The 15,540-nt window shown below is 42.4% G+C and overlaps 1 protein-coding gene across 4 annotated transcripts in view; it reads left to right on the top strand.

The window, feature by feature from the left end:
* Positions 1-2,932: 2,932 nt before the first annotated feature.
* Positions 2,933-15,540, top strand: part of hipk2 (homeodomain interacting protein kinase 2) — a 61,661-nt gene continuing 49,053 nt past the window's right edge. For all 4 annotated transcript variants that reach the window (XM_061282567.1, XM_061282565.1, XM_061282564.1 and 1 more), the window contains exon 1: positions 2,933-3,324. In XM_061282567.1, the coding sequence (XP_061138551.1) occupies positions 3,306-3,324 (19 nt within the window). In that variant the 5' untranslated portion in view covers positions 2,933-3,305. The remainder of the gene's footprint in view (positions 3,325-15,540) is intronic.

Genomic DNA, 15,540 nt, shown 5'->3' with positions numbered 1-15,540 from the left:
ATAACATTCTTTCTCCAGTTTTAATTATTCAAGCCCTCATTACAGTTTCAGTGTAAGCAGTGAGACAGTTGTTTTGGCCAATACGACTTGTTTTACTCAGCCTCTGAGTAAAAACAGGAACTCCCCTAATTAGGTGTCAGTTTTCACATTCTCAATCCTGCTTGGACTCCCTCAACTCAAACAGGATCATTGGCTTGTTCGTACAATTTAGCAACAAAGTAAAAATGTTACGGTTATAAAACTGATGACTTGTCTTATTTGCTTCATACGTTCCAAATGTTTAACTAGTGGTAGATGATCTTTACCACTGACCCATGATGATGCATTCCAAAGGGCACTTATGTACTGTACACACATTTTAGACATCTCAAAATCGCAGTATACTTCTTCACCTAACATATTAATTTATTCATTTTAACTGAGGGAGAAATCTTTGAATTGTTTATAAGTCATGTACCGAGTATACGGTATGCGCTATTAATCAATTACTATAAACATCGCTATTCCTCTCTTTCACAGAAATCTGGTGTGTGTTGTGATTGCTAAGAGAAACATTTTGGTTGGGATTTCTTTAAAAGACCACTACCACGATTGTGTACACGTAAGCATACAGTGGAACCTTGATTGAACAGAGCCTGATTTAATAGAAAGAAAATAGTGTCCTGGCCACTCGAAGCGGCTCATTAGTAGTCTATAGTACGTGTACGCCACACAACTCATGAGAGCAACCAGCTGGAATTGTTTTGCACTGTACTGGGCATTTTAGGCCATAGAAAAGTGTCAATTTAATAGACAATTGGCTTTCACAAATGAGCCCTATCCCCCTTTAGTAAATTCAGGTTCTACTGTACCTCAAAACCTTTACTATGAAGGATAGAATCAAGGAGGTGGGCAAGTAGGATCCTAATTTAGTCTCATGCGTACCTCCAGTACTTATTGTGTAGGCATATGCGCCACATAATCAGTTACCCACTGGGATTTTATTCTCTGGTCTGAGTCATAATTATCATGACGGACTCAAGAGCCATGGATTGATGGATTAACCCCATGGAATTGTCAGCGGCCATCTGCCTGTCTGCCCATCTTTTGTCAACTTTTCCTAATCTTGAACTCAAAATGAGAAATCAGAAACACTCACATTAAAACATCAGTTTGACCAATCATCATATCGAAATAGGCTTCTTTTTAATTTCCACGAAATACACTGTATAGCGATGTTTGTGAGAATAAAATGCTTCAGGAAAACCAATGCTTCATAAATATCAGTGCTGATATTTGAGATATGGTACTTTATTAATCTTGATGAAAATTACAGTTTAAATTCAATCTTAGGTAGGCTCACAATACAAAAAAAAAAATGCAGGTCTACTGAGAAAGACCAGCGACAAGTAACAGTTGAGAATTACATCAGTTTGTGTTTTGATGCTAAACAAATGTAGGTCTGCGCAAACCCTGGGGCCGCTAATCTGACGCCTGTCCTCTAGTTACATCACCATGTAACTAGAGGCCAGTGATCAACGCTATATAACGTGTGGCCAGGCTCCAGGTTGGTGTGACATACTTCATCCTAAATTATTGTAAAACACAATGCAAAGCTTGGCAAATGCTGAAGACAGAGCATCGCTAGTGGTTACGTGACGAGATGATCGTTACCTGACCTTAATGCTTTTGTGCAAAAAATACTATATACTGATGTGGAAATGTGGTTTCACACCAAACTTGATGTGCACTAATTCTTCACTCCCTAACGTCCACCCACAATCCTCAGTTGACGCATTTAATTTAGAGATTGGTGACAGATTAATCACACTGCTGTGAGCCTATGTAATCCGATTCCATTCAAATTCATTCTAGGCAAATTTCACGTCATCACAGAGTAGGCTTTAGTTTTAGGCAGACTAAGACAGATATGAGCAAACACACACAGCATTGTCCAAATAGAATGAACATCAAGCTATTGTGTAAAATTTGAAATGACAAAAAATACTACATATGTATATCATTAAGTGGCCAACAGTACAATACCTCTTTGAACATGTCAAAACTGATGTGAGTAATTGTGTTTAATAGCTCTTTTTAAAAACTATTTTGATTTTTTTTTTTTTAATTGCAGTGGAGAAATTTAAATATTGTGAAACCATTTTCTTGCCACACACTTGCACTCTTATCTATCCATCCATTTTCTGTACCGCTTAGCCCCACGGGAGTCGTAGGCATGCTGGAGCCTATCCCAGCAGTCATCGGGCAGTAGGCGGGGGACACCCTGAACCGGTTGCCAGCCAATTGCAGGGCACAGAGAGACGAACAACCATCCGCACTCGCACTCACACCTACGGGCAATTTGGAGTGCTCAATCTGCCTATCATGCATGTTTTTGGGAAATGGGAGGAAACTGGGGTGCCTATTTATTTATTCATTTATTTATTTGACCTTTATTTATCCAGGCAATTCAGAACCAATTCTCAGTTGCGTAACACGTACATGTTCCAGCAGAAATGTAAGGGTGTGTGAATTGTTTGCATCCCTATACTACCATTATTTGCACCCCATACTACCAACAATAATGTTGACCTCTAGACCTCCATTCATCCATCCATATGCCCACCCATCCATCCATGTGCATCTCTCTCTCTCTCTCTCTCTCTCTCTCTCTCTCTCTCTCTCTCTCTCTCTCTCTCTCTCTCTCTCTCTCTCTCTCTCTCTCTCTCTCTCTCTCTCTCTCTCTCTCTCTCTCTCTCTCTCTCTCTCTCTCTCTCTCTATCCATTCATCCATCTGTCCATCCATCTCTATTGCTAAAACTCAAGAAAATGGGATTTTTCTTTATGGGCTCCGTCATTGTCTGATTGATATGTTTGATTCATGTTTCGTAACGATTGGTTTTCCTGGCGTCGCCCCCTCCCCTCTCTCTCTTCCCATCGACTGGCTCGACAATCGACTTGCTCCCTCGCTCGCACACGAAACTCGCTGCGCTCAGACAGACCTCTGCAACTTTTGCAGAGTCCTCACTCCACAGACATGTCGCACAATAGCTGAAAGTCAACCTGTCACCGTGGCTCGCCCCGGGAGCTTGCAGAGAGCAAGTCACGTAGGTGGGCTCATTTGGATCGCGGTCGGAACCGCCGCTTGAAAGACGCCCTGGACCGGATGGGAATTAAGAGCCTTTTCGTCACTAATGAACCGTGCCAGTAATGCAGGAGACCGACGCGGTGCTCTCATCCCTCGTTCAAGATGGTAGATTTTTATTGAGTTTTGAGCAGACGCCTCTATTTCTTGTTTGCCATGAATAACAGAAAGCCTTGCACCGATGGCCCCTGTATACGAAGGTAAGTCCCAAGCGGAGGGATGCTTTGCAGTTTGCACGCTCGCGTCTTCCTATGCTGTCTGTCTGTCTGTCAAATCATTCAACATGCTGTGTTTACTTTTGCATTTATTTCAGACACTCGGCTAATTGTTCTCACTACTTGGTGCTCTCTTAGTCACATTTGAGAGACGATCTGCATGCACTGTCAGACTATTCTGCATGCTTTTCCCCAGAAGAGTCTTTATCTTTGGAAACACCTGCAAAAGATCCAATCTGTGCTGCACGAATGTATTAGAAAATGCACACTCAACAATTTCTGACATTGCCTATTTCGTTGTTGTATATCATCTTCATGTTCAGTTGAACCCGAAAAGCAATGCACATGAGGTGTTGCTGTCTGTATTGATTCCACTGTAAAAATAAAACATCAATTCGCTACGTCTGCAGCGATGTGGCCGCGACTAATCCAATTGGATGCCGCCCCTTAATGCTCAGCCGTTTGCTGTCACTTGGATCGCAAATTTGACATTCTCCAACACTGTGACGAGTGTACTGTATATTCACGTACAGGTAACTCGACAGCCACGATTCAATCGCGCATGCGATCGTGCTCAAATGTGTAGAAAATGGAAAGCAGTGCAGTCGGTCCATTCCAATTCCTCGTGTGAGCCGCAATTGGCGATGTTTGTGGTAAAACAGGAGGCTGTTTGTAATTTGAAAACGTGCTTTTGAGTCACTATAGTCTTAATAATCTTAGTACAGCCTGCACCCTGTAGATTCCCATTGGATGTACAAACGACAAGGGTCTCTCACCTCATCGTTTGTTTTTAACGAAGCGGAGAACGCCTGTATTCTCACCGGAGCCTTATGCAAATGAGAATGCGTCACAAAGCAAATAATAACCCCTGATGTCTCCAATATTTGCTTAGCCTCATGCTCAGTATTTTCCCTTAGTTACTCTATAGTCCCTCTGCTGGCTTCCAAGTGAATCTCTACCTTTTTATTACCATTCACAAGGAGCGCAGTTGAAAAGTACAAGTGATCCTCCTGAAACTGAATTGCGGTGCATGGCCACAAAGTGTTAAGCATCAGCTCTGTCCCTTATAGAAAGATCGAGCTGTGTTTTGCATTCACTTTAATGAAGCTTTGAGGCTTCGGTGTTCGAACATAAAAAGGAACGTTGAATTTGAGACGTCCATGCAAAAGGTAATTAGTGCAAATTACATTCCCGGCTTTTCCCTTTGCCAGTAAAAGGGAGAGAGCGAGAGGGAGGGAAAAGAGACACCGGGGGAATTAATTACCTTGCCTGTTCCCCCTCAGAGTTGGACAGGGTTGTTATGTGCAGCCGTCATGGAAATGACCAAAGTCTCCTTTTGGGGGCCTTCAAAAAGAGTTCGGGCCCATGATGTTGATGACTACAGGTCGGCAACCGGACATTTATTATTCTCAATGAAAAGGCTGCTAGAGGTATTAATTACCAAAATCCATTTTTGCCTGGTAGTTTCAGAACAGGGTGGTGAACCTGTCTTTTGTACAGTCCAGGCTTTTGGGTTTGGATCAGGCCTTTCTCTCTGGAGTTTGCTTGTTCTCTTTGTTCCGGGTACCCAACACATTTAACTTTTTTGAGGACTATGCTTGTATTTCCGTTTGAGTTGAAACTGAACCCCGCCAAAATGTAGTCATTTAATTTTCCCCAATACTCTGTCACTTGTAAACATACGCACAGAAAAACAAACCCGAATGTGACATTCCCCAATTTATTGACTTTTGTTAGAGGAATTGACCATTTCGAAAACAATTGTAGCATGTCTCACCACAGAATCAAATAAATGGTACAATTGATTCAGTGATTGATTCAATTGATCCTCCATGAACCGCGAAGTGGCCTACTACCACAGGGGCAAACATACGCAAAGCTGACACTCCACATTTTTCCCCCTCTTTTGTTGTTTTGTTTATTTCTGTTTGCCATTTGAGTTACAGTTGACTCGCTCCTCTCAACCCGAGTTTAAAAAATGTGCATCTATTCATTTTACGCCAGCCTTTACAAATCAGGAAGTAGCCTGCTAACACACAGATGGACAAATGTAATAGAAGTTTCTCTTACTGCATTTTTGTTATTTTTGTCTCTGTTGCTTTCTCCTTTTTGCTTTAGTCCAAACTGTACAAGCTTTGTCATCTGACAGATGGGCAAAGTGTGACTCTGACCCTGTCGAGGCGAGAGGTGGTAACTGCCACTGCGGTGTCGGTAGCAGATTGATATTTGATTAATCTTTCGAAACAGTCACTAACGCTTCCCTTGTGCGATCTATACAAAGGGGAATGTTGGCGCAGGGAATGTACACTGCCCTGACTTGGAAGGAAGTTTCTCCTCATAGGACAGAGCGACTTTCCCAGAAATGACTCCCAGCTCCATCTCCCTCCTTCCTCCGCTCACCCTTGTTTGGAGCCGCTTGATTGATCTCTTCCTCATAGGCCGCGACCCAGGATTACAGTGCAAGGTTGTGCCTTTTTAAACCTTGATTAGAATTGCAGGAAGAGCGCTCCCGGCTTTCGCGGTCCATGGCCAGGCCGCACCTTGTGGGGGGTTGTATTCCCAATCTTTCAGGGTGGTGTATTGAGTTCAAGCCTGAGGACACAGGAGAACCTAAATGGTGGAGAGAGATGAGGTGATGCGTAAATACATTGCAGGGAAGTGCAGTCATTGCTCTGCGTATGTTTAGGTGCCATATTCACCTAGCTTTCCCACCACTTCCAAAAAGTGGCAAGATAATTTGTTCTTCTTTGTATACTTCCTTTGTGCTTTTATTTCCACTCTTCGGGGAAGACTTGATGTCCGTGGGACTGTTTTTGTGCCTATTTTGATGTTCATCCCCAAAGGCGCTTGATCTCATCACTCATATTCTTGCACACCAATCTCATCTAACGAGGAAGTGAAAATAAATAAAAACCACTGTTCTTTGTGCTACCGATTTGCTAAACTTATACGTTAAAGACTTGCACAATTTGAGCTCTCAAAATGAGCTTTGAGGGTTTTGGATACAGGAAGGAGTGCCACAGGACACTTGAATGTGAGCACTGGCTATTTCCAAAGGGTCCATTTATTGGCTTTTTTCTTGAATATCTCAACCCAATAATTGTCGAACACGCCTCGGCATTGGCTTGAAATACTTTGTTTTTCCAGTTTTGTTTCTCATGCTCTCCGCTGTCACTTTTGTCTCCTATTTTAGTGCTCCTGACACATTTTGCAGACCTCTCGAAAACTGAAAGCGTGGCTGTCTCTACCACATCAGTTGCTGACAGTTAATTTAGATCAAAGTGGAAGAGTGAATGTTTTGAAGGCCCCCTTTCTCCTCTAGCACTATTGTTGATGCATGGTGTCAGTTGGGAACAGCTGCCTCTGACTCTGAGGAGAAGTAAAGGCCCCCAGTTAAGAGGGGAGGTATATCGGGCCTGGCTGTAATTAGTGCATAATAATGTGCAAAAAATGCATTTTAGTACAGTTGTAGTAGTTCTTCTGCACAATCTCTAATATTCTTCCCAAAGATAATAATGCTTTCTGTGAAGAATTGTAGTTGTAGTCGATTGTTTGACTAAAAAATAAAGGATTGCGTTCAATTGTACATCACTGTGACCGTGCATTGCATTAAATTGTGCAAGTGTACCTAATGTTGTGGCCAACGAGGCTACAGTACAGTACTGTATAGTCAAGAGTTGAAGTGCACAGAACAATGCTTTGTGTACATAGGAGTAACTGAAAACACATTTGTTTTTTTGCCCACCGGGATTTAGAAGATTACGCGTGATTGCTGGCCTTTACTTGTGTATACTTTATGTTGAAATGGATTTGTAGCATTTAGGAAACTATTTTCTCTTTTCCGTGCCCCTTTGTAGTTCAGGCATCAGCACGATAAGAGAAGAAATATCTGATGAATGTTATTCTTTGTTGCTAAATGTGATACCGCCAGTAACTGCTCACTGGTGTAATTAGGTACGAAAGAAGGAGGTTCTGTACAGTCTGAAACATCCTGTGCTTTGATGTGAGCCACGTGAATGTGAGTGAATAAGGCCTTTTAAAGGTTGGGCCTATTAAGCAATCATTACACAGTGATTCCGAGAGCAGAGGTGTCAAACTCAGAAGACCAAAACTCATAGCACACTTTAGGTCTCGGGCCAAATGAATACAAGTTAACTGAATAGACTAAAAGGAAATCTTATGGGAATCGATTCAAAAGATGAATAATATCCATCCTTACTTCCATCCTTACTTCCATCCTTACTTCCATCCTTACTTCCGTCCATCCATCCCAGCCCTCCCTCCCATCCATCCATCCATCCATCCATCCATCCATCCATCCATCCATCCATCCATCCATCCATCCATCCATCCATCCATCCATCCATCCATCCATCCATCCATCCATCCATCCATCCATCCATCCATCCATCCATCCATCCATCCATCCATCCATCCATACACTGTGACGCTTTTCCTCACAAGGGTCGCGGGGCCCATCCCAGCTCACTTCGGGCAGTAGGCGGGGTTGTTCCAAAATTAACTAAAATTAAACTTGAAACACGTGTGTTGCTTTGAATAAAAATCTGTCAAAAGTCGAAGAATTATATATAAAAAATACAAATCAAAAACATCCATGCTGTCATTTTGTCAGAGATGTAAACTTGAAACTTGGCAACAAGTTCATCGATTTGGCGTGAGGTCTGCAAAGACTCATGATGGACTGCAGGCGTCTCCATAAGCCACCAGTGAGCCTCTCAATTCTCACACACACATGATGTTTGCCTGCCCCACCCCCCTCCAAATATCTTTTATCAGTCCCTCTATCCTGCTCTGTTTGTTGATAAGCTGAGAGGCCATTGGCCAGCACACATGGTGCCCATGTGACACTTTAGCAGAAACCCGATTGCCAGATTGTACAACACATGGAGTGTGTGAGTGTATGTTTGTGCGTGTGCTGTTTTGATAAGATGCTCTGCAGCTTTTCTGCCCCTCTATCCATTAACTTCCCGCCATCGTCGACCATTGGTTAGTCCGCTTGCTTTGTTCTTTCACTAATCCCCCATACCAAAACTTGTATTTGGTACGTATTGTCATAATCCCTTTGTTTTTCTTTACACCCCCGGCCCATTTTTCATAGGATGTGTCATTCTCTGAAAGAGGTGTTCTGGCTTCACCAAGCATCGCAACATTCCGTCTTGTCCACTTGAGTCATGTTTCTCAGTACAGCAAGTAAAAAAAAGACACTTTCGACCCAATAGAGGAATTCCACAGTATGTAAAGATTAAGGACAAGCATTATAATCTTACGATGACCTAAAAATGAATTATTATCCGATTTGAATCGATTCGCCAATTTATTCGTATTGCAGGATCTTGACAGTTTTAGTAAAAAGATGAGACAGATAGTGTAATTATTTAGTCATCAAAAAATGGTAAGATGAGGAAAGGGATGCCATTCATTGAAATATCAACAGTTAGTGTCTGCATCGTGAGCGAAGCTCGAGCTGCCCTCTCTGAAGGAAGTGGAAGGGCGGGCTGCAGCTTGCGGCCTCGTCACAGAGGGCTGAAGGTACAGCGCCAAGCTTGGCTAATAACCAAAAACTTCAAAGCTCAGACGATCATTCAGGCTCATCACTGCCCAAAGCCAGGAGGTCAGGCAGAAAGCACCACGAGCACTCGGGTCTGTCAATATTATCAGCACGCTTCCAGAACAACTTTGGTCTTTGTTTCTGATAGCACCGACACACCGAGCCAGTTGCTTCTGTCCAAGTCTTGCTCGTATATTTTTTACATTGTGTTGTTGTATTTATCATCTTGTTAAAAATAATTGAGTTTCTTTTTTCATGGTAAATAGGAGGTATAAGGGAGCTTCATCATTTGCAGCCTTAGATAACAATGTTTGGTAGTGTTGTCACTGTGTTACAAAATGTTTTCAATATAATTGTATCAAGAATGCTTGTGGAATTTACTCAGATATTTCCATCTTTTGTGCTCATTGTAGGTAGCCCGAAAATAATTCTGGCATCATAAGATGTCAATATACTAAATTCTGTGTATAATTAACAGCATTCAGGGAAAAAAGCAACAGTTGCCTCACCATTTGCTTTTGATGATCTATTCTGATAATATAGAGTAAATCACTTCCAATCGCAAAGATGAAATTGTTGGCAATTTACAGAAAGCTGGAAGTTAGCCACGCCCATCCTGTCCCAACTCAAGTAAATTGACTTTATTTGGATGGTTTTGTCAAACAAAGATGACACATTGTCTTGGAAGATGTTCCACTGAAACATTTCAGTGTGTGTCCCCAGGTCATTTTGGCCCAACTGTTGCCTCATAACAATGTCGCATTTGTGGCTCTATGGTCAAATTCGCCAGGATGAATTTCTAGGCGACACCCTTGTGGGATCGGATCACCCAAGATGCATCTTAATGGCAGGTCTGAACTGCGCCTTCGAGCCAGTCTTCACTTCAAAGCCGTAGGCCCATCGAGGCCAGCCAGCCGCTCAGCTAGACAGCCTTTTGAACTGATCCCCACCATTCAACCCCAGAGACAACGAGGTGGCGAGATGGTGAGTGACACAGGCTGAAACGTACGCAGAAATAAAAAAGACTGCAGTAATGGAGTGGGGTGGAGAGATGAACACCCTCTACTGGGGGCCCTGGGCCTCCGGGGCACTGGCGGAGGTCAGCGAGGGGCTTTAGGTGATGGTGGTGGGGTGCCACTGGGGTCATCGACCCTAATATCTCCATGGTCAAATGTTTTTTTCTTCTACATCTGGAATCGCATCTCCTATGCCTTTTTGATGGAATCCAGCAGCTGCTTTCTTCCACCCTTACTGTGGAAGAGGCTGACCCACAAAAAAGGCCAGAACTTAACTTGAAACCACAAATCATGGCCTATCCATGTCATGATAGTAATAAAGAATGTTAGTGATATACTTTAAGTGGCAACATGTGCACCTCTACGTTCCTTTGATCATACTAATAGTCTTGGAAAATGTCTTTCCTTCAGCCAATTTGGAACTGGAAATGTTGGGTCAGGTGTCAGACCACATAAGCAGGTACAAACCTGCAAATGCATCTGGATCTTGTTCCTTTTATACTGCGTAACTGACACAGTTAAATATATTTGCACAAGCACCCGACATGCATGGTGAGTGACTCTTTGAGGAGATGCAGCAAGGGTATGATCCTCAGACTGAATCAGAGTGCTAAGTCAGCAAGCTGTATTTATTCCCTGTGCTTTGGTTCCATGCCGTGTTTATGACGCACTGTCACGTGAAATAAGGACACATGTGCCTGGCTAAATTGCCAATGTGTGGTATAATCTGCTGAAAGCTGTTGAAAGAGTATGCATGATGGGCTTTTTTACTTAGCAGAAAGACAGGAGGGAGGGTTACAAAAAACATAAAATAGGCAACATTAAGATCATTTCATATCATGTGGATCGGTACCTACAGGAAGGATGCAGGAAGTACAAGATGAAACATCTCGTGACTTAAGTAGTCTAAAATAGTCTATTTTGTCGTCTTAGTGGGACCCAAATAAAGCTCTTCACGCCCTCTGCTGAAATATCACATAGTCTTGTCGCCTGGGGAGGCATGTGCAGCGTCCCCGCTTTGTATTTGATTGCATAGGGGAGGTGGAGGGGTGCCCCAAGAGACCACATCAGGGACAGATAAAGTGCACAAGCTGTGGTGTGAGACATACGGCGCTTGTGCGACTCTCTGCTTGTAAATTCACTTTCCCAGCATGAGCATTTCTCATGATCCAACATGTGGTAGCCTTTCTGGAAGATATCCCATTTTTAGGCATGCAAGCACCTGCGCGACAGACAGATCAGTCCAGATCTTGTCGTGTCTATTATGTGCTTCTTTACTGATTTGCTGTGAAATACAGAAAGTGAAAGTCTTGTGAGTGGATGGTCCCCAAGGCTCCTGTTCAGGTTGGACCGGTTCTTCGATTTTCAGAGTTCATCGCAAGGTTCTAGAGGGGGTTGGGCCTTCTATGAATCCCCCTGGGGGGTGTTTTGGATGGGTGATGTTTTAATCCACAAAGTTGCTGCAATGTTTAGACATCAGAATATTGACATATATTGTAGTTGAGGAGTGCTTGAGAAGCTCGTCTCTTGACGTAATGTGGGTTGCCTCACCGACTGAGAGGGTATGCAAATGGGGAGGCGAGTGTGTGGATGTGTGCGATGAAGGTGAACTGGTAGGACAGGCAATCTTCCAGCTGCCACTGTTGGATACTCCTGCAGCAACAAGACTTTGATCCCCAACTTTATGAACACACACAAAACAACACTCACTCGATTCTTCCATTGGTCAGCGAATGAATAAATGAATACAACAAAAGATAAACACACACGCGTCGTTCCTGTTGGACTGAATTGTAAAATAAAAGAAACTGCATATTATTTTGATTCATATCATTTTTGGGTCAGTAGACATATTGTTTAGGTGACCCTGGTGGGTACGTCTTTGGGTTTTTGAAAAGCGCTATAGAAATTTAATGAATTATTATTATTAATTACAAGCAGTGTAGACAATATATGGGTAGTTTTAAATGTTTTATAGTTTAGTTAGTAACTGTTGTTATTGTTTATAATAAGAAAGTTGAGAAAATCTTTCAATAATGCCTTTGAGTAGCATTTTAAGAGATGTTGTTCCTCCCCCTTTTTTTTAATCATGAACATTTATTGTTGTTCATATAATTTTCCATTTTCCACTACATCACCTATTACTTACCACGTGAAAGAGTACTCACACTTTGGCCTGTCCTATTTGGTTTTCTTCCTTCTTCTTTCTTCCGTCATTTGATAGCCTACAGTACTGGTCAGACTCTCCACAGTGATTGAGATTATGATTTCATTAGGGCCTGAACATGTTCAAAATTTCCTTGCGTGAAGAAAAATCACTAAAACTATTGGCAAACATCTGGCAAATGTTATTTTACGAACATTTGTGCCTGTGACTGAACCACGACGAACTCTGACGTTCGCAGCTCAGGGGCCGAAGAGATAACTAACTGAGGGGAAAATGGCGCCTGGTTTTATTTCATGTGCGTGTCCTTGTAGGACTATCAGCATCATTGTATGCCACGTTGTTTGCATGTCATAGTCTTTTGTCCTTGACTTCCTGAAATGCTGTGTTCACTTTCGCAACCCAACCTCATAGATCTGTCAGTGGCTTATGTCACACAATATGACATGTTATGCCATTTTTCAATGCACTTTTTTCTGTTGTGACCGGGACTTTGCTGTGGACTGTGTCAAGCTGTCATTGTTGATCCTGATAGGAAGCATGATATAGGGAGTTGTTTCTCATGGTTTGAAAATGATAAGGGGAATAGTGTGGCTGCTTATCAGGTGTCAGTGCCTGCTAGACCCAAAGAGCCACTGTCATTAAGACTGCACACCATTTAATGTTTTTATCGAGGCTCGCTGTTGGGGTGGGTGAGTTTTAAATGAGCAGCTGCGTTTTACATATGTTTAACTACTAAAACATGCTTGCCATTTTAGGCTGATATTTTTTGTTTCTGCTGTTACACCAACTGCAGTCATTACATCCACCTAGCGGACAATCATGAAAGCAAAATATATTGGTTTAGGAATGTTCAACCACAATGCCTTCTGGTGTAAATCCGGATAAAAGCAATACTTGTTTTTTTTTTACTGTTTTTCGTTACATTGGAACTATTCCACCCACATTACCGTGCACATAATAGAGTTCTGCCCCACCAACTCTAGGACCAAAAATAGTATAGTACCGTTTGTCCTCTCGTAACATGCCATTCTTCATGATCCAGGAAGGAGTCTGCTGAGATATGGACAAAACAAACAAACAAACAAACAAACAAACATAAACCTCCCAATTTTTAAAAAGCCATTATGTCAAAATAATTTATTTTACGCTCTTCCCTTCTTTCTTTTATTTATTTCCTTCTTTCTGTGAGAGCAGAGAAATTAGTAAGGGTTGTTCTTTGGACACGTATGACCCCCATGATCTGATTAATAAGAAATCCAGCTGAAGCGGAGCAACCAGCTCTGCCACCACTGGTTGCGTGCCTGGTGAGGCTGACCTCGCATTATAAACAAGTCAAATGTTTTCCCTCACCTAGGTGTTTTATGGGCACGCATGCACTAACGAACACGCGCACGCATACGCACACCCACACACACTCACACGCATTACATGCAGCGCCCTTATCTTGCCTCATTTGTTAGGTTGGGTGGAGGTAGCATGGCTCAGGAACATCCTAAAAATGTACTGTTTGCACTTCTACCCAAGTGAGAGTCTCCTGTCCAACTGTAGCTGTTGACTGTTGTGTTGTAAAAGGTTTCACACGTGGCATATTCTTTGCTTTGAATTGACCAAGTGTCGCATTTATTGCGAGCGGGCAGCTGATTTACGAGCCATGTACATTTGCACAACGACATTGATAATTGCTTTGCCGGATGTCCTTTTGCAGAATGGATCTGATTGCCCTTACGTATGTGGATTTTAAGAGAAATGAGGGAACTTGCAAGGCCTGATGGAGCAGCAGCCAACATGTCAGAATTTTCCTCCAAGCTCGTGTGATGCATTGCTCTATAAATAAGCAAGAGATGAGAGAGCTAAAAAAGCAAACAGGATGGTCAATAGTATCCACGGGCGAGGGTGAGAGCCTGTGCAGTGTCAGGCTTCAGCACCTCATCATAAAACTGCACTGCTCTATATGGACGATATGACCCTCCCTTATAGAGTTCAGTTTATTTCAGGGTAGCTTTTTGAACCCCCAACATTGCAAAACATCAGAAAAAAAAAAGCATTGCTCACACCTCACAGATGACAATTTAAAATTATGTTTGAAATGTGACCTCGAAAGCTTTGATGCTTTAGATGTCCACAGCTTTTGTTCAGGAACAAAATTCATAGTTGAAAATATTTAATTTGTTTTTATTACATGCAGAAAGAAAAAATTATGTTCCCTGTAGAGGTTCACTGATTTCATAAATGCATACACAGTGTTATCCTCACTTCAAATTTCTAAAGAGGTTTTATGGCTGCCAGTGGATTTCTTTTTCTGTAGTAGATATCCCAAATGGCTCTATGAGTATCTAAGGTTGCCAACTCTTGGTCTAGACCAGGGGTCCCCAAACTTTTTCCTGTGAGGGCCACATAACCTTTCCCTTCTCTGATGGCGGGCCGGTGTCAGTTTGTAACAGAAAAAGTGTGACGATCGTAGGGGAGCTTAAAAAATTTATTGTTTTCCAGAAAGCCACACATAACCAAATAACGGTTATTTAATAACCCTTTCCAGGTTCTATACAGAAAAAAAGTCAGGAAACAAATAATAACACTATTAATGAAATAAATAATAACTAAATAACCCTCTCTGAGTTCTTCACAGAAAAAACTGGAAATAAATAATAACTAAATAACTCTCTCTGGATTCTTCATAGAAAAAAAACCATGGAACATTAACTTTCTGTTGTGCCATGCACAATCTTAACAGATAAAAGTTCAGCTCAGTTGTCAGAGCAGAACCTCTCTGACACATATGAGCAGTCTCTTAAAGTTCTTGTGTTCCTCCCTTATAATCATTTTGTAGGTTCCAGTAGGCTTGTAGACACCGCTGTCTTTTTTGTTAAAGTTTGATAGTGCGTCATAGTCTGGAGTAAAATTTGTTGTGGCAATTCTTAGGCGAGATTCGAGGTGTTGGTCCGTTTACCTCGATCTTTGACGGGTAGATGTTGACGTTCATGTGGCTGAACGTCACGTCGCGTACGTCGAGCCAAATTGGCCACTCTTTTTTAACATTCGGCACTCACTTCTTTTCTTCGGGCCACTCATTTTAATGGAAGGATTCCAGGGGAAGGTTTGTGGGTGGCTTTAGCGCAAAACTGCATCTGAAAGCTCAGTGCGCAAATTACAAGAATGCTGTCGTCACAGCCCACGCTCTAAATTCGGGACTGATACAAATAGAGCGCGAGTGCGCCATGTCCGTACACGCACTTGTGAGTGTGCACCGAGCTTTCTGACACGGCTTCCGGTAGTAAATGCGCAGGCGAGCGCTTCCCCATCTACTGGGCAAACGCAGTCATTGCAGGCAAAATGAGCAAAAAAAAAAAAGTTTAATACAATTTGTTCAGGGTTGGCGGGCCGGATTAAACGGTCCCGTGGGCCGTATCCGGCCCGCGGGCCGTAGTTTGGTGACCCCTGGTCTAGACAGT

Source organism: Syngnathus typhle, linkage group LG7 (assembly GCF_033458585.1).
Source record: "Syngnathus typhle isolate RoL2023-S1 ecotype Sweden linkage group LG7, RoL_Styp_1.0, whole genome shotgun sequence".
Taxonomy (NCBI): domain Eukaryota; kingdom Metazoa; phylum Chordata; class Actinopteri; order Syngnathiformes; family Syngnathidae; genus Syngnathus; species Syngnathus typhle.
This window is presented reverse-complemented; position numbering and strand designations above follow the sequence as displayed.